This window comes from Callorhinchus milii, unplaced genomic scaffold, assembly GCF_018977255.1.
Source record: "Callorhinchus milii isolate IMCB2004 unplaced genomic scaffold, IMCB_Cmil_1.0 Scaffold30, whole genome shotgun sequence".
NCBI lineage: Eukaryota > Metazoa > Chordata > Chondrichthyes > Chimaeriformes > Callorhinchidae > Callorhinchus > Callorhinchus milii.
In genome coordinates this window covers 3928275-3951217 of record NW_024704771.1, presented here as the reverse complement: position 1 = coordinate 3951217, position 22943 = coordinate 3928275, and the positions used below count along the sequence as shown (strand labels likewise).

Here is a 22943-nt window from a genome sequence, read left to right as displayed (position 1 = left end):
AGAGAGAGAGAGAGAGAGAGAGTGAGAGAACGAGCGAGAAACAGAAAGTGCAACGTGGAGAGAGAGAAAGTGAGAGAACGAGAGACACAGAGTGAGAGCGAGAGACCAACACTCCCTTTCCCCCCCATCACCATCACCTGCAGTAACTGTTCCTTGTTGAGCAGCTCCTGGAGCAGACGGACTCTCGCCCTCCCTTCACGCCGGGGCCCGGGGTCGCCTGGTGGGGCCCCTGGCTCTCGGGGAAGGGGCTCCTATGGAGAAACACACTGAGGTGGGGGTACAGGGTGGGTCTCCCGCTGGGCATCCGTCGCGCAGGGGGCGGAGGAGGGTATAACAACCCTCGCGTTGGTCGTCGAGACTTCGCAGAGTGTACCGTAAAGTGGATTAACTGTGTTTTGTGGGCGAAACACCGGAGCCAAATTACGCACCGCAGCGTCCCACAGACAGTCGGGCATTTTTTTTTGGGGGGGGGGGGGGAGAGATTATTTATTACCCACGTTTCACCCACAAAACGCACAGCTACTACGCTTTACAGTCTATTCTGGGAAGCGCTTTGAGACGTCTCAATGCAAGGGTCCCCTGCCCGGGAATTGAACCCGGTTTCCTCTCACTTGCGGAGCGAGCGTGTTAACCACTGCGCGGCGGGAGCCCAGGGGTTGGCGTGGGCAGGCGGGCAGGGCCTCGCGGGGTCTCACCCGCTCACAGTCCCTCGTCCGGCTTTGGGTCCTCGCCACCTCGAGGCGTCCGCTCAGCTGTCCGACCTTCACCTCCAGCTCCTCAAACCTTTTCTCCTTCGCCAAGAACTTCTGAAAGGTAGAAACCAAAGAGAGAAGGCCAATAACCAGGTCCTCGCTGGGGCCGTGCAGGGATGGGGAAGCCGTGAGACTGCTCGCTCTCGGCCTTCCCCGGGTCAGGGAGGTTCAAATCAGCTGATCCTGGTACCTGGTAACGACTGGTAAGGTGTCTCTGTGTGGCGGCCGGTGGAGCAGAGGGACAAGTTGCCATGTGATGCCGCACTAACCAGAGCAGATTTTTTGGGGGGGCAACCGTGCATCTGACCCGTGCAAAATACACAGTCACTACACTTGACAATGAATGACAGCGAGCGAGAGAAAGGAGGGAAAGGTCTCGCGGTCGCCGTGGTTACGCACCTCCATGTTCAGGGGCAGGTACATGTCGGCCATCTGCTCACGGAGCTCCTCCAGGTCCTCGCTGGGGTCGGGGGGCTGCGGCCCTGGGGTGGGGGTCCCGGCCCCCCGGGGGGAGGAAGCCCCGCTGGGAAGACGGACCGGAATTCTGCTGCCGGGCGGAGGGCGGAGCGGGCGAGACGCGATGAGGGAGAGACTCCGGCTGAGCGGGAAGAGCGAGCGCTCGGAGGCGAGGGGCGTCCAGGCATCCCACTCGCCCCCTCCTCCTCCACCTCCTCCTCGAAGACCCCCTCCTCGCTCCTCGTTCTCCCCCCGAACGAGGAGCTCGACGCCGAGTGGGCGCGCGAGCGCTTCGGGCTGAACAGCCAGTCCAGCGGCATGCTCCGCGACTTATCCCGGGACAGCGGGAAGGGGGGCGTCCGCCGTCCCCCGGCCAGACGCCGCGGGACCTTGCACACCGACTCGTAGTCCGAGTCGGGCACGCGCAGGGCGTGGCAGCCGCGACAGAGCGGGTGGCGGCAGGGCCGGTGCCCGAGGGGCGTCCCCTCGCCGCGCTCCGACCAGCTCTCGAAGCAGCTGAGCGCCATGTCGTCCTGGAGCAGGAGGTTGTAAGGCACGTGCGGGGGCTCGGCGTTGTCGGCCGCCGTCTCCTGCCCGGTCCAGGGGGGCTCGGAACCCTGCGGGTGGCGCCGGAGGTAAGAGCGCCTCACGTCCCCGCACAGCTTGTCCCGCTCCGTCAGGAGGCGCTGGACTCTCTCGATGGACAGCGCCTGGACCCGGGCCAGCACCGCGTCGTAGCGGTAAACGCGCTCCAGCACGAAGACGCACTTCCCGCACAGGAACTCGCCGCGCCCGTCCCTGCGGACCGCCCGCGCCAGCACGTGGGACAGGACCACCCGCAGGTCCACCGACCCCGCCTGGCCGAAGATCCAGCGCCGACGGTTCCCCCGCAGCCGCTCGCCGCACACCCGGCACGATTCCGTCATCGTCACGGCCCCTCCGGTCCTCTCCTCTTCCTCACTGGCGGACCAGGAGCTGGAACGACAGGCCCGGGGAGGGGGGGGGGGGAAGGGGTTAACTCGGCGGCCATTCTGTGCACAGGATTATTCGGATTGTTCTGGATAAACAGAGACGCGTGTGGGTCTGTGTGTGTGTGTGTGTGGGTGTGCGTGTGTGGGGGTGCGTGTGTGGGGTGCGTGTGTGTGTGGGGTGATGCGTGTGTGTGGGGAGGGGGAAGAGGGAAAACTCCCTTCTCTTTTCCCCTCTGACAACAACAACAACAACATTTACACGGCACTGGGAGACCTGGAGATCTGAGCACACGTCCGGAACAGGGCGCAACCGGGGAGAGAAGTTTAACCCCTCATCCACGCCACAGTTCCTTAAGAGTCTCCGTGCGCTCTCTCTCTCTCTCTCCCTGGAGGGAGGCATCCTGCTCACCTAATTCCGGAGAGTATTAAGCACGGGTCGGCGAGAGCCGAGGCTTGGGGTGGGCGGTGGAGGGGGGGAAGCCCAGAGCGTGCGTTGGGGTAACGGCCGGGGTCCAACCGGCTAAAGCCACAGATTGCCATTGCTATCACTGATTTCCCACCGATTCTCCAGATGGGACAGTTAGGCTTTTGGTTTGTAGGGGTTAACCGGAGCCGAGGGGGGGGAATGACTCGTTGCCGTTGCCGTTGACTGGTCGGCCCTTCCGGGTCCTGCCGATGGGCCGGGCTGGGCCGGGCCGGGCCGGGCCGGGCCGTGCCGTCATCAGCAGCGCGTGCCCTGGAATACGTCATTCCATTGCCAAATTTATCACCTTCGTAAAAAGTTCGCTCCCGGGATAGGAGAGGCCATTTAACCCGTGAGCCGGCGCCACCCTTTTTTTTTTCTTAAAGGGCATCAGACGGCTGCGGAGGATATGAAGGACAGTCACTACACTGCTTGAGGCGCCTTGAAGCGTTTCAGCGTCGGATCGGTTGGAAGAGGTGGAAAAAAAATCGAACCGGTTTGGCCAGAGATTGTCCAAATAAGAGAGAGAGAGAGAGAGAGAGAGACGCACACTCACGCAGAAAGAGAGAGACAAGATTAGAGAGAGAGAGAGAGAGACGCACACTCACGCAGAAAGAGAGAGACAAGATTAGAGAGAGAGAGAGAGACGCACACTCACGCAGAAAGAGAGAGACAAGATTAGAGAGAGAGAGAGAGAGAGAGACGCACACTCACGCAGAAAGAGAGAGACAAGATTAGAGAGAGAGAGAGAGAGAGACGCACACTCACGCAGAAAGAGAGAGACAAGATTAGAGAGAGAGAGAGAGAGAGATACAGAGAAAGGCAGAGGAAGGGAATGAGAGACGAGAGAAAGAGGTACAGAGAGAGAGAGAGAGAAAGATAACGACAGAGAGAGACCGGGGGAGAGAAAGGGACAGAGAGTAGGAGAGAAAGAGAGAGAGAGAGAGAGAGAGAGGGATACAAAGAGAGTGAGAGAGAGGAAAGCCCTTCAACGTGTCTCAACGATGTGATAAGACGCTAAATACCGAGAGTAAGGAATATTATTATTATTATTATATCTCACGCGTCAGAGCTGTCTCTATCCACAGCTCCTGAACTACGTGCAAACACAACCTCTCCTCCCCCCCCCCCTCCTCCTCCTCTTCCCCCCTCCTCCTCCTCCTCCTCCTCTCCTCCCGCACCAGAGGAACCCGGCGAAAGTCTCGGACAGAAACAGAAAGAGACCAAAGCCGCGGCTGAAGTGCAGAACCAACCTTGAAACCAGTTCAGACCAAACCTCCCGTCGTCTCCCAGTGGGAAGAAGCAAAGTTGCCTTGTTCCCCGCGCGCTCGCTCTCTCGCTCCCTCTCTCTCTCTCTCTCTCTCTCCAAACAGCCACGTCTGCCCCCAAACCAGAGGAATCAGCTGGAAAGAGTTCGTGTTTGCTCCGAGCAAATATTCGAGCGCCCGGACCTTAAAGGTGCCTCCGACTCCGCGGTGGAGCGCGGCGGCTGCTGACAGCAAACACACCTTTACCGGGTGCCTCCCTGACCCTCCCACCTCCCACAGGTGTGTCCTGAGCTGGGGGAGCCAGCGATTGCGTCAGGAAGGGGAACGGGCAGGTGTCTCTCGCCCGGCGTCGACCCGCATGCATCGCTGCCTTCGCAGGCTCCCCCACACCACCACCCACCCCACCCCCCCCCCCCACCCCCTCTCGTCTGCCCCCATGCACGTCTGCTCGCTCCGGGGCTGGGCTCAGGGTCGGAGAGACTCATCGGGCTCTGGGCCAAGGCGAGACACGCCACAGATCCCCTACTGGCCCACTCTTGGTACAGTCCTGACGTGACTGAACCTGGGCAGGTTAAGCAGGTTCCCAGACCCGTGTAATCCACTCCCGGTCGGTCATTGCTCTGAGCAGCTTTGCTGCAGCCAGTTAACTCTTTCCGGGCAGCCCGGCATTTGGTATCGCGCCCCGTCACGTCGTCGGGACGTCTCAAAAGCGCTTCGCGGCGGATCGACTGTGAGCGAAACTCGGCAGCCGATCGCGCGCAGCGGTGTCCCAGTTGTGGATTCAGTGACCATTTTTTTTCGGGGGGGGGGAGAGAGGTTTTTACCCCCAGAAAGCATTCGACTAACAACCGGGTTCCTACTTAGCGTTAGGCAAACCGAGGCGTGCGGGGTACGGAAACTTTCGCCCCACCCGGGAACCGAACCCGGGTCCTCTCGCTTGCGAGGAGAGTGCTCTAACCAACCCGCTGCTACAGGGCTCCGCATCCAGTGCCTTATCACGTTGCCTGGACATCTCGCAGCGCTTGACAGGATTTACCGGTGAGTGTAGTGACTGTGTGTTTTGTGGGTGAAACCTGCAGCCGGTCTGGTCTGCACCGCAGCACTGTCGCGCTGACAGTCATGGAGTGAGCGAACGGTTTAGTTTGGGGGACGGTTGGCCAGGAACTTGAAATCGATTTGTTTGGCAATAGGGAGCCAGTGGACAGGCACTGGCAGAGGGAGCTTTCCGTCACCTGCGATCTTCAGCATGACTTTATTATCTTTTCTCTCTTGACCGGAAGCTACTTGACAGCTGTAGACCCCTTCGTCCTGCACCGTCAGCTGCTTAATCAACAGGGACACGTTGCCATTCCTGAACTGCGATTTGTACAGTTCCGTCCTGTGGGCATAGCTGAGATCTTGCAGCGTGGGCTGGTCCTTCCCTTCTCTGTACAGATGGACGGGTTCCCCCAACTTTAATCTGTTCCACCGCACCTCCACGTTGGCCGGTAGCTCAGCCGGCACCAGCTGGCAGTCCAACACAACCTGTCCCCCAACAATGCCCACCACCGCGTTCTCCGGCGTTCTCACGATGAAGCCTAGGGAATCCACAACCAGAGAAGCCCGTTAGTGTAGTGGTCAGCAAGCGAGAGGATCCGGGTTCGATTCCCGGTCGGGGCAAAACCTTAGGCAGGTTTCCTTACTTCCTACACATGCCTGTGTTTATCTTGCAGTAAGTAGGAAACTGGAAGCGTAGCTACATGAGGAGGCCATTCAGCCCCTCGAACCTTTTCCGCCATTCTACAAGATTACGACTGATCTGTCCCTCAAGTCCAATTACCCGTCTTTGCTCCCGTTTCCCTCAATATCCGACAGTTTTGAAAATGTGAACGGATCCAGCATCCACCACTTTTTTTGGGGGGGAAGAGAGTTCCAAATTTCCAATACCCTTTGGGTCCTAATATAAGAAGATAAGAATTTGCTAGACAAAAGAAGACCAAGGTCCATCTAGGTTGCCTTCCTGGCAGTCACTTGACATGTTGTGTCCCAAACTATGCACTGTATCCTGAGATATCATGTTCTAATTCCATCCCTAAATGGCCTAGCTCTCATTTTAAGAAGATGCCCCCTTGTTCTGGATTCCCCCATCAGAGGAAATAGTTTCTCTGTAACTGCCCTTCTGAATTGTTTTAAAAAACCTCAATTGGATCACGCCTCAACTTTCTAAACTCAAGGGAATACTGACCACGTTTATGCAACCTGTTCTCATAATTTATGCTTCTCTTCGCCTCCCCTCTGGTTCTTTCGCCAATCGTCTTAAATCTGTGTCCTCTGGTTACCAACCCGCCACGGGAAGCAGTTTCTCTTAATTTACTTTATCAAAATCCCTCGTAATTTTGAGCACCTCTATTAAATCTCCCCTCAACCCGCTCTGGTCTAAGGAGAACAATCCCAGCTTCTCTCGTCTCTCCACATAGCTGAAGTCCCTCATCCCTGGTAATGATATTTACCAGATATTTATTAATGTATTTATTAATAAATGCTAGCCTCTGGTGAACATTTGATTTGTTTCCGGGCAGTTGGGACCCTGGTTTCAAACATCTCACCTGAATGTAGCTGGACAGACAAAACGCATGCAAGTCAGAAAAGGCGGAGTTCTTTTTCTTACCAAAGGCTGAAGGCATCGACCGAAGGAACATCAGAAAGTAGAACTTCGGATCCATTGACCCCAAAGCTTTGCTGGTGGGATTTTTAGTCTGAACAGGTACCAGAGAGCTACTACTCTCTGCGGTAAAGCTGTAAGAAACAAGGAACCCAGAGTTTACATTGCACACCGCCAAATAATAAATTAGTCACTCCATCCACAACTTGGTGGGACACGGTGGCGTATGATCGTCTGTCTGAGCTTATCGCAGACCCACAGCCGTTTCGCTTTCAAGCCAAGTCATCTACTCACAGAAAGCATCAAAGTCCACCCAGTTTTCTGGGTTGTGCTATTTCCTCATTGGGTTGTCCTGACTGGTGGGACCCACACACACAAACATGTTCATGGGCTTGTGAGAGACCCAGAGAGAGTGGTGGTGGTGGAGGTGGTGGTGCTGGTGGTGATGGGGGGTGATGGCCCTGATCTTGCAGTGAGGAGGACGTGTTGAGGAGGAGCTCCTTCTAAGCCACAGGTCACTTGCAGCTCTGAACGCGGAAATAGACTGCTGCGCATGCGCCAACTTGGGGAGGGAGGCGGGGCTTGTTCCCCCCCCCACAACCAATACGTTTTCCAAATGGACCAATAGTAATTCCTACAAGGATTGATTGGTTGGTTGATTGGTTGGTTAGTTGATTGATTGGTTGGTTGATTGGTTGATTGGTTGGTTGGTTGATTGATTGGTTGGTTGATTGATTGGTTGGTTGATTGATTGGTTGGTTGGTTGATTGGTTGATTGGTTGATTGGTTGGTTGGTTGATTGGTTGGTTGATTGATTGATTGATTGATTTATTGATTGAATGGTTGATTGGTTGGTTGATAGATAGATAGATTGATTGCTTGATTAGTTGATTGATTGGTTGGTTGGTTGATTGATTGGTTGGTTGGTTGGTTGAGTGGGTGGGTGGGTCGGTCAGTCTGGCTCAGGTGGTCGCACTCTCTCGCCTCTTGAGTCGGAAGGTTGCGGAGTCTCGGAGCGCCGTGGTTAACGCACTCGCCTCGCAAGCGAGTGGACCCGGGGTTGATTCTTGGCCGGGGTCAAGCCTTAGCCGGATTTCCTTATTCCACACATCTCTGATGTAGCCCCACTAATTGGGCGGACCTTCTGCCTACTCAAGACCCTCCTCTTCGACCGGGCTTTCGATCTCCCTGCTTCCCCCCCCCCACTGCCCTCCTCCTCTCCCCCACTCCGACCCCCCCCCTCCCCCCCCACCCCAGCTCGGGTCCAAAACTATCCAGCGCTTTGCGAAGTCCTCCCGACGTAAAAGGGGCTTTACAAATGCAATTTTGTTGTTGGTTTTGTTGGTGTCTCCAGTCCGGAACCTTGGCACCTTGTTTGACCCTCAACTATCCTTTCTACCACAAATCTGTGCCATAACCCGCTCTGCCTTTTCCACACTTCTGCAAAATCGCGCGGCTCCACCACAGTGTCACACCGCAGGTCCCCGAAAGCCTCATACAGGCTTTCCTTACAGCGAGGCTTGACTATGCAAAGCTCTTTACTAGTCGGCCTCCCCAACTCCGCAGATCATCCAGAACTCTGGAGCCCATTCCCTCTCCCACAAAAGGCTCCGTGACCCTATCACCCCCACCCTCGCCCGACTCCACTGGCTTCCCATCACACAGAGGATACCGTTCAAGATCCTGGTCCTCACCTTCAAAGTCCTCCATGGCTTGCTTCCCCCCCCTACCTCCGTGACCTCCTTACCCCCTACCATCCTGCCCACGCCCTCCGTTCAGTGGGCTCCGGCCTGCATCACGTCCCCCTGCCTCGCCCCGGCTCACCATTGTCAAGCAGGCCTTCAGCCGCTCTGCCCCTACCCTCTGGAGCTCCATCCCACAGTCCCTCTGCCTTGCCCCTCCCTTGCCTCTTTCACGATCCATCTCAAGACCCTCCTCTTCAGTTGTGCCTTTGATCGTCCTCCTTTCCACACTAATCGATTCCTGGCCGGGGTCAAACCTTAGCCGGATTTCCTTATTCCACACATCTCTGATGTAGCCCCACCCTCGCCAGGTGGGCCTTCTGCCTACTCTGTCCCCAACCTCTGGAACTCCATCCCGCAGTCCCTCTGCCTCGCCCCCTCCCTCCCTCTCTCTACCCTCCCCGACTCCAACCCCCAGCTCGGTTCCGAAACGCTGATTGTTCAGGGCCTTGGTCCGGCCGCCCCATGTGAAAGGCGCGACACAAATGTAATTTTGTTGTTGTTGGATTCGATATTGTGCCTTATCAAGTCAACCACCGTCTCAAATGCGTTTGGGGGTTTGGGGAGGGCAGATTTGCGGGACTATGGGGAGAGCGCGGGGAAGTGGGATTAATTCGAATAGATCTTTCAAAGAGCTGACACCAGCACGATGGGCCGAATGGCCTCCTTCTGTGCTGTATAATTCCACGCGCTTCACAGAATATACTGTAACGTGAATTGACTGTATATACTCGTGGGCAAAATGTGGCGGCCAATTGCGCACAGCAGTGATTCACAAACGGTTGTGGATTCAGTGACCGAGTTATTATTATTTTTTTTTTCTCGCAGGGTTGATCACCCCCCCAGAAAGCGATCTGCCAACCAACTCACAACCAGGTTCCTGCTTACTTCTGGTTAAAAGAGGCATCCTTCACACTCAGATTCTTTAGCCGCACGTCCCACCCGCAGTGCTGGAAAGTCAGGGGTTTGGACTGTGAGCTGGGGGGGGGGTTGCGATCATATCCACACTGGGTTTTTTCACACTGTATGTACGTGTTGTCAATGGGAGGGGAGTAAGGAGTGGGTGGAGACTCGTGTGGAATATAAACACCACCGGTTGGGTCGAGTAACCTGTTTCTGTGCTGTATATTCTTCGACATCTTTCTCAGCTGTCTCCATTCACAAGCTTCCGATCGCCTCGGACTCCCATGTCCTCTTTCACAACTGGCTCGATGGGTCCCTCGGTGGAAACTTGTAGCGCAGTGCTTAGCGCCCTCGCCTCGCAAGCGAGACGATGCAGGTTCGATTCCCGGGAGGGGCGAAACCTTAGGTAAGTTTCCTTACCCCACACGCCTCTGTTCAGCTTTGCAGTAAGTAGGATCAGCGGATCGTTTTTTGAGGGTAAAAATCGCTCCTCCCCCACCCCCCCCCAAATAATAGTAATAATAATTTGGTCACTCAATCCGCGACTGTGGGGCACTGATGCGTGCAATTGGCTGCCGCGTTCGCCCACAAAATGTACAGTCAATTCACTTTACAGTCTATTCTGTGAAGCGCTTTGGGACGTCCTCCCGACGTGAAAAGCGCTATATCAAATGCAAGGATTATTATTATTATTATTATGAGGTGCTATATCAAATGCAAGGATTATTATTAGAGCAACCGGCTTCCTACGTGTGGAGTAAGGAAACTTTGCTGAAGGTTTCTAACCCGATCTGTGAGAGGCGCTGTTTGTGAGCAGTTTGTTTCTGCTGAACACTACGGATTGGCGACTCCGACTCCGTACAGAACGATAACGAGGAAGTTAACGTTCTCTCTAACTGGCCTCAAGAGCAAACAGTCGACATTTCAGGGAGTCCAGAGTCTGGTACGTTGTTGGCTCACGTCAGCATTTTTAAAAAAAATAATTTTTGTAGTTGTCTGAAAGCTCTCATTGTGGGCTGAAAGTTAGTGTCACTTATTCTTGTAACATTTTCGCAATGGTAGATAATGTACAGTGACTTCAAAGTCAAATGAAGTGATCAAACTTAAATGTCGGCAAAAGAATTGAATTGATGTTCTTTTTTTCCTCGCAGTGACAAAAGTTTATTTGAGGAGTTTTAAATGTAGGATCACTGTAACTTGGCTGAGCAATGTAAAATGAGATTGATATTTTTGTGTTTCGACTGCTATGTCAATTAATTTTAATTTCCTGTTAGTGACATTTCAACAGCAGTTACTGAACGTAGAGCCAAGAGTCCACTGCAAAGGTTCCAGTTGTTAAACCCTCCCTAAACACTCACTGAGCCGGTTAAGAACTTGGGGTCTTGTTTGACCCTCAACCGTATCCTGACTATATATTTTGTGGGCGAAACATGGCAGCGAATTGTGCAGAGCGGAGTTCCCCAAAAATACACAGTCGATTCACTTTACAGTGTATTATGTGAAGCGCTTTGAGACTCTTGAAGGCACTACATCAAAGGAGAGTGCGAGTGACTGAACCAGGCAGTCAGCAACGTACTGAGATCTCTGCGAACAAGGTCTACAGGGAACAGAGAGGGTGGAGAAGATCCAATACATATAATACCACGGTTTTAGAACCGGCTGTGGGGAAATGGGTGTGTATCTGATTTGTACTGGAGATTCTGTTTGCCTCATCCTGTGTGGTGCGGAATGAAGCAATTTGGAAACAAGAGTCCCCACTCACTCCTTACTTCCTCCCATTGACAATGCTTCCGGAATAATAAAATTCAGCAATATTTAGCAATATTCTGGGTTTCCCCTCCTCTGTGTCCTCTCGCTTGAGAGGCGAGCGCTCTCACCGCTGAGCCACGGGACTTGCTGACTGACACAAGATCTATTTCATTTGTTCTTCAAAGAATCGACACTTTCTGCTTCAACCATCTCCCGTTCCGCACTTTTACTCCTCGCTCACTGAAGTAATGTTTCCGCAGATTTGTTCTGAATTTACCCCCTTCAATCGCAGGCCGTGTCCTCTGGTTCCGTTATTCAGTACAAGATAAAACAGCTGATCATGTCCTACGTTATTTAGTCCCTTTAGAATCTTAAAGGCCACAATCATATCGTCCCTCGACCTTCTCATCTCCAGCGTGAACATGCCCAGTTTAACTAGTCGCTGCTCATGGTCCAGTCTCTCCATCCCCTCAATCATTCTTATTGCCCTCCTCTGTATCCTCTCAATCAACGGCATTATCCTTTATACTGCAGCGCCCTTCATGCAGAATAGCATCTTGAAGAGCGTAAAATTAGGCAATGCATCGCTGAGGGACCATCGCATTGTCGGAGGTGCTGCCCTTCAGATGAGGCGTTAAGAGCAGGTCCCTGATCCTTGACAGTCTGGGCAACAGAAAGACACAGAGCCAGAGCTTCCACAGGGCTCAGCCACCCCTTTATGTAGGCATCGAACTCTCCGCAGTCTCCAGTAAATGATATCCTTATCATGTCATCAAGACATCTCAAAGCGTTTCACAGGATGTGGAGTCCTGTAGCGTATCCGTTAGAGCACCTGCTTCGCAAGCGAGAGGACTTGAGGTTGATTCCTGGACAGGTGCGAAATGTTGGGCAAGTTTCCTTACCCCGCACCCCTCTGTTTACCTCGCAATAAGCAGGAACCCGGTTGTTTAGTCGATTGTTAGTCAAAAAAAAATGAAAAATAATAATTTGGTCACTCAATCCATCCACAACTGTTGGTGGGCCACCGCTGTGTGCAATTAGCTGCCGGGTTTCTCCCGCAAAATACGCAGTCAATTCACTTTACAGTATACTCTTTGAGGCGTTTTGAGACATTTTGACGATGTGATGTGGTGCTGTATCACAGGCAAAGGTTATTATTATCTTCAGATCCTTCCCCCGTCCTGGGATCATGGTCTGCACTGTCAAGCTCTCTGAGACGCTAACCCTTCACGCAGGGCTTAGAAATTGTTGTTGAGCCACAACGGTGTGTGAAAAAGAAAAGCGCTGTGAAAGGTGTGTGAGCGACTTGCTTCAACGCTCACTACAGATTTGCAGAAAGCTAACAGAGGAAGTTAATGTCACAATAAAGTTTCCCTCTACACAGGCCTCAAAGCTAAAGATTTAAGGGCATCCGGAGCCTGGTCGGTTGTTTACTCGGTTCGGAAACATCTCAAAGCACTTAACAGCGATAGCCGGGGGGTGGGAGCCCGTGGGAAGACCATTGGGATTGGGGGAGAATGAGGGGGTTAAAACAAAAGTGACTTGAAACATAACCTCTCCCTTTTTATACATCAGGCAGATTTGCACAGGGCTCTGTTCATCTCGCAGTTAGTGGTCACTCAACCCAACGCCTGTTTGTGGAGTGCCACTGCGATTGGCTTCCGCTTTGCATCTCAAAAGTATACAGTCGATTCACTTTACGGTGACTTCTGTGAAGTGCTCCGAGACGTCTCGGAGAGGTGAGAAAGAGCCGTATCAAACGCAAGGATTATATTATTCTACAAATGCGCCGTGTAGGCGTGTGGTGTGCATTTAACCAAAGAGAACAATAGCAAGAAATTTGACCTGTGAAGTCGGGTTGAAGGACATAAAAATGGATGCCACACGGCTGTGCTTTTTAAGCAGAGCGCAGAGGGTTGAGAGGAGAGAAGATATTATAATCTAATAGGGCATTGAGAACTGCGATGGAGGACGTGAAAGGTCGTGCGCTTGTTCCACCATCATTGTCTGTGCTTTCAGTTCCCGTGTCCTTAAACTCTCAAACACTCTTCCTCTATCTGTGGCATCCTTCAGTGCAGTGGACCACGCGTTGGCCTCTGAAGCGAGAGGCCCCAAGGCTAATGTCAAGCAATCTGAGACGTTATCCTGTGTGATGGATTGCTCCATAAGTGCTAGTTTTTGTTGACCCGGTGGGGGGATGTGCTGAAAGAAAACATATCCTCAGGGAAAGATAGGGATGTGAACGATTGTGTCCATTGTGTCACGTTGAGCCTGTGTGACGGGAAACCAGTAGAGTCGGATGATGGTGGGGCCGATAGGGTCACGGAGCCTAGTGCGGGGGGAGAGCTCTGGGCTGCATCAACCTCCATGGTTGCACACTACAACTCGCCAGCCAGTCAGCGACCCAGGTGTCTTGTTCGACCCTAAACTGTCTTTGCTCCCCAACATTCAAGCCATGGCCCGCTCTGCCTTCCCTCAACATCCGCCACTACCTCACCTCTCAGGCTGCTGAAACTGTTGTTCATGCCTTCATCACCTCCCCAACTCCTCCCTCCACACGCTGCAGATAATCCAGAACTCTGCAGCCCATGTCCTCTCCCGCACCAAATTCCGTAACCCCATCTCCCCCGACTCCACTGACTCCCTATCCTTCAGAGGATCCAGATCAAGATCCCGGTCCTCACATACCCTACCTCTGCGACCTCCTAACCGCCTACCAACCCGCCCATTCCCTCCGCTCAGCCGGCTCTGGCCTGCTCCATGTCCCCCGACCCACCCGCCCCATCACTGGCGGGAGAGCCTTCAGCCACCTGAGGTCTGGAGGTACTGACGTTGGCTCTCATCCAGGACTTGATGTCTGACAGACATTCTGCCAGAACAGCGAGCGGTGCTGGAATAGCGGATGGAGGCAGAAGTATAGTGTTGGGTGTCGTCCGCGTACATGTGGAAGCTGACCCCAGGTCTGCGGATGATGTCACCAAGAGGGAACGTATAGATATGTTGAAGAGGAGCTGCACTATTGGCACTGGGCTGGTCACCCAAACCCTGGAGGCTTCTGCTGAGGAGAACATCAGCTGGAGTTGCGTGAGGGGGAAGGGGAGTCAGTGAGTGCGTGGGGGTGGGGGGGGGAGAGGGTGTGGGTGCGAGTGTGGTGCGCGGGTGTCCACCGATTGACTAAGAACCGAGTTCCTACTTATTGCCAAGTAAACCGAGTGTTGAGCAAGAAAACTTGGCCAACATTTGGCCCTGCCTAGGAATGGAAGCCAGATCCTCTCGCTTGCGAGGCGAGCGCTCTAACCTCTGAGTTACAGGACTCCACGATCGAGAAGATCTTGCCTACATGGGAGACCTGTAGCAAAGAGGTTAGAGCACCCGCCTCGCAAACGAGAGGATCCAGGTTCGATTCCCAGGCAGGTTGAAACCCGAGGCAAGTTTCCTTACCCCGTACGCCTCTGTTTATCGACCAGGTTGTTAGTCAATTAACGGGAAAATAATCCCTTCAAAAAAAACAATAACTTGGTCACTCAATCCACGAGAGTTTGTGGCACACTGCTCTGCGCAATTGGCTGCCAGTGCTTTGACCACAAAACACACAGTCGCTACACTTTACAGTATATTCCGTGAAGCGCTTTGAGATGTCTTGAAGCTGACCTTCCCAACGCTTATCTCCACGAGCTGCAGATCATCCAGAACTGTGCAGCTCGTGTCCTCTCTCCGCATCAGGCTCTGTGACCCCCGTCATTACCCCTCCTCGCCCGGAGGGCTCCCCATCCCTCAGAGGATCCAGTTCAGAATCCTCATCCTCGCTTTCAAGACCCTCCATGGCCTTGCCCCCCTCCTACCTCCCCGACCTGCTAACCCCTTATCAACCTGTCCACGCCCTCCGCTCAGCAGACCCCTACCTGTTCCATACCACCCGCCATCGGTGGTCCGGCCTTCAGGCTCCCTACCCCCCCCACCCTCTGGAACTTCATCCCCACAATCCCTTCGCCTTGCTTCCTCCTTGCCCTCTTTCACGGCACCTCCTCTTCAACCGCGCCTTCGGGAATCCTCCTGCCCTCCAACTTCCCTGATCCCAAACCCCCCACACCCCCCCCCCCGCCCCGACACACAATTCTACCGTACCCGAAACCCTCGTGCACACTCCATCGCACTCCTCGCCCGGTCTCTGCAGCTCCACTATTCAAGAGATCCAGTTCATTCAGAACTCTGCCGCTGCATACTGATCCGGACCAAACTCCGTCCCCACATCTCACCAGTTCTGGTCCGGGCTCCACTGGCCCCTCATCACCGAATGGATCGACTTCAAGATCCTCACACTTGGGTTCAAATCCCTTCACTCTCTGGTACCCATCCCTATCTCTCCGACATCCTCACTCCCCGATCCACCACCCGGCACCTCCATTCGACTGGCACCGGCCTCCTGCTCGTCCTTCGCGCCCTCCGCCCACCATCGGAGGTTGGGCTTTCAGCCACTACGCCCCGAAACGCTCTGGAACGCTCTCCCTCAGTCCCTCCGTCTTGCCCCCTCTCTCCCCTGTTTCAAGTCCAGCCTAACCCTAACTCTAATCTTCCTCTTCGACCGTGTTTACAGCCACCACTGTCAGGCTCCACCGCTGCTAAGCGTTCTGAGACACTGCCCTGCGTGGCGGGCGATTGGAAAAGCGCAAGTTGTTGTTGTTGTTGTGCAGTACCTCCCCCCACCCTACCTCCGCGACATCCTCACCCCCTACCAACCCGCCCGTTCCCTCTGCTCAATCGGCTCGGACTTGCTCTGCGTTCCCCAATCCACCCGCCCCACCATTGGCGGGAGAGCCTTCAGCCACTCTGCCCCCCCAATCTCTGGAATTCCATCACCCCCCCACCGGTCACTCCGCCTCGCCCCCTCCTTAAGCCTCCTTCAAGTCCCACCTCAAGACCCTCCTCTTCAACTGGGCTTTCGATCTCCCTGTTTTTCCCCACTGCCTGGGATGGAGGGCACTATATAAATGAAAATTATTATTGCTCCTCCGCCCCGGTTCCCCCCCCCCCCCCCCACTCCCAGCTCGGGTCCGTAACCCTGTCTGTCCAGTGCCTTGGGACGTCCTCCCGACGCGAAAGGCGCTTTACAAATGTAATTCTGTTGTTGTTGTTGAATATCAAACACAAGGATTATCATTGTTACTGCGGGCGGGTGCGCTTCCGGCCATGTCTGCCCCCGATTTCCCGGGAGATGCATTTGGAAAAGCGAATCTTGTGCCATGTGTTTTTTTTATTGCAAGGGGTGGGGGCGTTCCCCTCTCTGCACAGCGGAGCCTGCGTTGGTTTCTGTTTTGAGAGCTGTTTGTGCGGAGAAGGTCAGAGGTGGTTCCCTTTCCCTCTCTTCCCCACCACCGCCAGATCGGAGGGTCATTAACCCTTTCTCCATCTCGCTCTCTCTCTCTCTCTCTCTCTCTCTTTCTCTCTCACACAAGCCTCTGGAGGTCCCTGGGCGTTACGAACCGCCCCTCAGGCCAAAACGTTGTGCAACCAGAGCAGCCGCACCCTACGTGTGACTTTTGTAAGTAGATCGTAAGGAAACAGGAAGAGTCTGTGTTTAAACTGATAAACCGAAACAGGCTGCGGATCCGTAATACACTGAAACAGGCCGCGGGTTTGCAATAATTGCGCATTGATAAATAAGTGATAACGTAATAAATGAATAATAATTAGGCAATGCACAGAAACGGGCCGTTTGTTTTAACGATCCTTGAAACTTTATACAGGGCCTCATTACGTCTCTCAAAGCTCTTCGCGGAATATATCGTAAATGTGTTTAGTGACTTTTCTTTTCTGGGCGACATTCGGGAGCGAATTGTGTACAGCAGTGTCCAGCGAACGGTCGTGGATTGAGTTGACCACATTATGATTATTTGGGGCTCTTACTGCTTTGATATATACATATATATATTCAAAATATGTGTATATTTAATCCACAGTTGTTTGTGGGACACTGCCGTGCGCAATTGACTGCCGTGTATTGCCCGCCTTGAAGCACTTGAAGACGTGATAAGGCCATATATCAAATGCAAGGATTATAATTATATTATTATCACAGCAGAGGTTTTAGTGCGCGCTATAACTCCATGTCTCTTGTTTGTTACAGCTTTATCTGGTAATGAACGCACTGAAAATAGCAGCAGTGAAGCTTTCAACAATGGGACTAAAATACTGCTTTCTCATCGTCCTTCTGAGCAGAGCTTCAGCTTCTGGTGAGACGTCAGCCTTGGGGTGGAGAGGAAATAATAATGATAATAGTCCTTCCGTTATATGACACTGCGTACGTTTTCCCGTAAAATATTCAAGTAAATATTAAAATAATCAAGATTATGACCACGTTAAACTGGCTTAACTAGTCACTACCATTTAAGTCATCGGGAAGTTACTGTAAGTGACTGGGCCACTGCATTCACCTAGAACAGAGTGGTCCAACTGCCGGCCCGCGGGCCACATCCGGCCCCCCACACCCCTCGCCCGATTCATCTGGCAAACCCGGCTTAGGAATTGCACTACACTTACTACACTTTACAGCAGAGGCTGCGAAACGCTTTGAGACATCCCCTTGCCATGAAAGATGCTGCGTCAAATGCAAGGCTTTTATTGTCGAAAGGAAAGGTTAATGCAAATACCCTTTGGAACTCCATCCCGCCTCGCTCCATCTCTTACCTCCATCGTGGAACGTCCTAAGACCTTCTTCTTTGAGACTGTGCCTTCAGTCACCCTCCTTCCCCCGTCCTCCCTGCCCTCCACCCCTCCAGATCCCAAGCCACTGCTCGGGTTCAAATCCCTGAAAGTCCAGCCCCTTGGGACATCCTCCCGATGTGAAATGCACTGTGTAAATGTAATCTTTTGTTGTTATATTTTTAAATACGTTCACCTGATGTTGAAAAGTTTCTGGATGTAAAGAGCTGAAAATGCTTTATATATTAATATCAAGTAACATTTTAATATTTCTGTGGTGTAGAGCAGGGGATTTGGGTTAGAGTAGAGCGTCCAGTGTGGGGGTGTGGGTTTGGGGGCTGAGAACCAGCACAGACACAATGAGGGTGAGGGGGAAAGAGCAGGTGAATAGGGTTAGAGTCGAGAGCTCCAGGATGGAGTGGAAAGTGAGCACCACGAGGGGGAGAGAGAGCAGGGGGATAGGATTAACACCAGCAGAGACTCAATGGGCCGAATGGCCTCTCTCTCTCACTCACGGGCTCCTCTGTTTGTACATCCTCCAGATGATGATGAAGAAGAACCCATATTGGCCACCCCGGGGTACGATATGGTGGGCACGGTGGGTAAGGAGATAGTCCTGGAATGCCAGCTGTCGCCCCGGAAGGTGGCGGCCGACATTGTGGTGCAATGGTTCAGATCCAGTCGCGAGCGTCCGGTCCATTTGTACAGAGACGGGAGGGACCAGCTCCAAAGACAGGATCCGGATTACTTCCAGAGAACAAGCCTGTTCACAGCGTCGTTCACTGCCGGAAAAATGTCCCTGTTGCTAAAGAACCTGACTGTGAAGGACGAGGGAACGTATTATTGCTCAGTGAACCAATTCAACAAAACCCTGACTTCGCCTGTTACCCTGAAAATTGGAGGTGAGAGAAAGCTTCTTGTCTTGTTCTTGACTTAACTCTTTTTTTTTTGGTCAGCCGGGTGTCCGTCGCCCGCGGAAACCCGTCACCGCGCTCAAGGGTCTCCCGACCAAGATGAGAATTCCACGCATCCCACCTACACACGGAAATACCCGGAGAATAGATTGTTGGAATGAAATGCGCTCTCTCTCCCTGGAGGGTCACACCCCGCTGACCTAATTCTGGAGACCTTAAGCTTTCAGGGTTAACAGGAACTGAGTGGGAGGATTCCCTGTCCTTATTGAGGGGGAGGGTCAGAGCAACCGACTTGTTCTTGGGGATGTGAGATAAATTCTCCTTTCTCTTTGACCCTGCCTTCGTTCACCCTTCTGACCCCACCCTCCTTGCCCTCCACCCATCCTGATCCCAACTCCCAGCTCGTGTGCAAATCCTTGACTGTCCAGCGCCTTCTTTGGTCACGACTGTTTGTGGAACATCTCTGTGCAAAATCGGCTGCCGCATTTGCATACAATATACACAGTCAAGTCGCCTTACGGTATATCCTTTGAGACATCTCGAAGACATGATGAGTTGCTATATGAAATGCAAGGAATATTATTATTGCCGTCTCCTTGGGGCTGAGCGTACAATAATAATAATCTGACATAACATTTGATTATAGCAGCCTATCACGCCACTGAAAAGTCTCAAAGGGCTTCACAGGATATACTGTAAGGTGAATTTACTATGTATTTTGTGGACGAAACATGGCAGATAAATGGGTACAGCAGTTTCCCCACAGTCAGTCGTGGATTGAGTGACCAAGTAATTATTAAGCATTTGGGTTGGGGTTTGCTGGACCTCCGCAACACGTTTTCTGAAGTTTTCCTTTAATTTCCGCAGCCGTCGGCCAGCAGCCATTTATCAAACTGATCGATCTCAGCTCCGAGGATGTGTTGCTGAAGTGTGTGTCTGAGAGGTGGCACCCAAAGCCCAGTGTGGAGTGGTTTGACGAGCAGACGAATAAGTTACCATTGCTGACTGATGCTCCGAGGGTTGAGCGTTCGGACGAAGGTTTTTATCGTGTGGAGAGAATTATTCGGCTGAAGAAAGACGCTCACCACAAAGTTGTGTGCGTCATCAACAACCAACTCCTGAGATCAGAGAAACACGTCGCCTTCCAATTATCAGGTCTGTTTGAGAAACTCTCTTTATTGTAGAGTCTGTAGCTCAGCGGTTAGTGCGCTCGCCTGGCAAGTGGGAGGACCTGGGTTCAATTCCCCGGCTTGGCGAAACCTTAGGAAAGTTTCCGTACCCCACGCACACGCCTATGTTTATGTAGCAGTAAGTAGGATCCCAGTTGTGAGGCAATTGGCGGATCGCTTTTTCGCGGTAATAATCCTACAAAAAAAAAATCATTTGGTCACTCAATCCACGACTGGGTGTGGGAAACTGCTGTACGCAACTGGCTATATTTTGTGTCACCCACAAAATATACAGTCGATTCTCTTTACAGTGTATCCTGTGAAGCGCTTTTAGACGTCTCAATCACGTGACAAGTCTCTATATCAAATGCAAGCTTTATTATTGATAATGAGTGGAGTTCTGTAGCTTGGTGGTTAGAGCACTTGCAAAGTGTGTTCAAATCCCGGCAAGTTTCTGTCTGCCCAGCAGTAAATAGGAACCAGGTTTTTAGTTGCTTTTCTGGGATTAATAATCCCTTCAAAAATATAAAACTAATAAAAATTCGGTCTCTCAATCCCCGACTGTTTATGAGACACCGTTGAGCGCAATTGGCTGCTGCGTTTCACCCACAAAACGTACAATCTCTACACGATACATAATATTCTCCGAGGTGCTTTGAGTCGTCTCAAGCGCTATATCAAATGTAAGCATTATTATTATTAAGTAAATTCTACTCCAGAAACTGACTACCAACCTCTCCACTCCTCCCCTCTCTATGCAGATCAATTCCAATACAGCATCAATGACAGGAAAGATGACGGGAATTTCAAGACGGCCTTTATCGTTGTGCTTATTGGTGGTTTAGCAACAGTAATAGCACTAGCACTACTTCTTTGGCGTAGCCACATTAGGCAAAGTAAGTCCTGCTCCTGCCTGGATTCAGAGAGCTCTGGGTTCACTGTGCATTCCCTGTCCGCTCCCTCCGCTCAGCGGGCTCCGGCTTGCTCCACGTGTCCCTCACCCTGCCCGCCACACCATCAGCGGTCAGGCTTTCAGCCTCTCTGCCCCACCCTTTGGAAGTCTATCGCACAGTCCCTCTGACTCGCTCTCTTCTTTGCCTCTTTTAAGGCATGTCTCAAGACCCTCCACTTCGATGGGTTTTTAGCCAGGCTCCACTGGCTCCCTGTCACTGAACAGATCGATCCTCACGCTCATCTTCAAATCCCTTCATGCCTTGGCACCTCCCTACCTCTCGGGTCTACTTACCCTCAACCCGCTGGCTCCACTCACTCGACCGGCTCCGACCACCTGCTTGTCCATCGTGCCCTCTTCTATTATCTGTGGCTGCGTTTTCAGCCACTATGCCCCAAATCTCTGGCACAATCTCCCTCTATTCCTCCGCCTTGCCCCCTTCCCCATCTTCAGATCACACCTGAAGTGACCTTCCTCTTCGACAATACTTGCTGTTACCTTCTCCACCCCAGGCTCGGTGTCCCGCTCCACCACTGTCAAACACGACAGTGAGGGGCACGATATAGATATTGTTACTTTTTGATGGTGCCTTTGCTCCCCTCCCTGGTGGAAGGGAGAGGACGAGGGACAGGAAGGAGGTGGAAGCCAGCTGAGCAAAGGTGGTGGGTAGTGAAGTGAGGTGGAAGCAGCTCACAGAGATGGGGAGGTGCCAGGCCGTGAAGTGAGTTACACCCTCACAGCACACACTCTGGGGTCTCCACCCCCTCCCCCCCCCAGCCTTGCCTCTCGCCAACCTGTGCCTAACGCTGTCCAGAATTCAGTAGTTGGTATGTAACTACGAGGGAATTTAACTTTTGTCTCTTTCCCTTTGCAGAGAAATTGCTTAAGCAATGCAAAAGTATATTACGCTCGGACAGCGTAGTGGTTTCATCATACACACCTCACAACTGACAGCTTGTATCTACAAATACGTGGGGCCTCCTTGGACCTGAACTGGCCCCAAGGACCTGAACTGGCCCGCTCTACTCTTCTCCATCTCCCCCAACCCCCACCACCACCCGTACCATCCGATGTCTGTCTCCCTTCCGCACATCAATGACCGGTCTAGATCAGGTTGGTCTAACTGTTGGCCCGAGGCCCAATGCGGCCCCCCGCCTCCATTTCGTCCGGCCCACCCGCTCCCTCGATAACCTGTAAATGTTAAACGCTACGTTTCTGGAAGGGAAACACTTATTGCTTATGCGGCCAGCAGGTGATTCTCGAACAGGGCATCCGGCCCTCAGCAGCCATTGGATCTCCTTGGTCTAGACTGATGCTCCAGCGCAGAGCTGGGAAGTGCGCTGCATATGTTTGAGTTGCCGTCCTTTGGACAAGCTAAGTCTAAGTCTGCACCAAAGAACCGAATACATCTTTGCCCCCGCTTTCGGTTGAAGGATTCTGGTGAACTGTACTTCGCGTGAGGTATCCATATATTAACTCTTGCCAAGTTTTGGTTAGATAGACTCTATACAATAGACACAAAAACTTCTTTATATTCCATTCAAATTCCTATTCCGATTTAGTTGCATTTTCTCTGTAGTAGGAGCTTTCTTAAAAGACAACCGTACACCGCTCAACATAATTAACATAGTCAGCTTTTGAATGTGCATCCGCCCTTCCAAAATCTAACGCCTACTTTCTGTTTGTAATGAGTTAACAATTTTTTCATGTGGTTTGTATTGAGTTAACAATTTTTGAAATTCTAATTATGCAACAATATTGTCATTTTTTATTTTTGTACCGGGGTGGGGGGGGTGGGAGGGGGGGGGGGGGGAAGAGTTATCTTTTTACAAGCACAAGTGAAATAACTATCTTATAAAAATGTTTGCATTTGATACAGCGCCTTACCACAACTTCGAGATGTCTCAAAGCGCTTCGCAGTAAAGTGGAGCGACTGTATTTTGTGGGCAGATTGGCAATTTTACTTTACTGCTAACAACCATCATTGCTATATACATTCTTTGTAAAGGGCAGCAGTCTCTGTGAGCTTGAATATCTTGGATAATAATCCCTCCAAAAAAGCAAAACAATAATAAATTGGTCATTTTCAATCTACGACTGTCTGTGGGACATTGCTGTGCGCAATTGGCTGCCGCGTTCGCCCACAAATATACAGTCGATTCACTTTACAGTGTGTTCTGTGAAGCGCTTTGGGACGTCCTCCCGACGTGAAAAGCGCTATATCAAATGCAAGGATTATTATTATTATTTGGTGTTTGAAATCC

At 52.2% G+C, this 22943-nt stretch overlaps 2 protein-coding genes across 5 annotated transcripts in view; one reads left to right on the top strand and one right to left on the bottom strand.

Moving 5' to 3' along the window:
* Positions 1-3181, bottom strand: part of si:ch73-95l15.5 — a 15039-nt gene extending 11858 nt beyond the window's left edge. Inside the window, exons 1-5 of the mRNA XM_042344791.1 lie at positions 2950-3181; positions 1507-2183; positions 1152-1420; positions 696-806; positions 138-251 (exon numbers count right to left, since the gene is read on the bottom strand). Of these exons, the coding sequence (XP_042200725.1) occupies positions 138-251; positions 696-806; positions 1152-1420; positions 1507-2183; positions 2950-2987 (1209 nt within the window). The 5' untranslated portion in view covers positions 2988-3181. The remainder of the gene's footprint in view (positions 1-137; positions 252-695; positions 807-1151; positions 1421-1506; positions 2184-2949) is intronic.
* A 6404-nt stretch (positions 3182-9585) lies between these two features.
* Positions 9586-22478, top strand: LOC103190618 (putative selection and upkeep of intraepithelial T-cells protein 1 homolog). 4 transcript variants are annotated; one of them, XM_007911473.2, is made up of 6 exons: positions 9586-9602; positions 17070-17175; positions 18187-18546; positions 19426-19713; positions 20489-20623; positions 21554-22478. In XM_007911473.2, the coding sequence occupies exons 2-6, from the start codon at positions 17082-17084 to the stop codon at positions 21628-21630; spliced, it is 954 nt and encodes a 317-aa protein (XP_007909664.1). In that variant the 5' UTR covers positions 9586-9602; positions 17070-17081; the 3' UTR covers positions 21631-22478. The 4 variants fall into 4 exon arrangements, with proteins under 4 accessions (XP_007909664.1, XP_007909661.1, XP_007909662.1 ...); XM_007911470.2 differs by lacking the exon at positions 9586-9602 and adding an exon at positions 9920-10139; XM_007911471.2 differs by lacking the exon at positions 9586-9602 and adding an exon at positions 16163-16484.
* The last annotated feature ends 465 nt before the right edge of the window (positions 22479-22943 follow it).

Excerpts from the sequence above, each read along its gene's own strand:
- LOC103190618 (XM_007911473.2), top strand. The coding sequence starts at position 17,082 with ATGAACGCACTGAAAATAGCAGCAGTGAAGCTTTCAACAATGGGACTA. Across the intron at positions 19,714-20,488 it reads CGTCGCCTTCCAATTATCAG|ATCAATTCCAATACAGCATC; the intron begins GTCTGTTTGAGA and ends CTCTCTATGCAG. Across the intron at positions 20,624-21,553 it reads GCGTAGCCACATTAGGCAAA|AGAAATTGCTTAAGCAATGC; the intron begins GTAAGTCCTGCT and ends TTCCCTTTGCAG.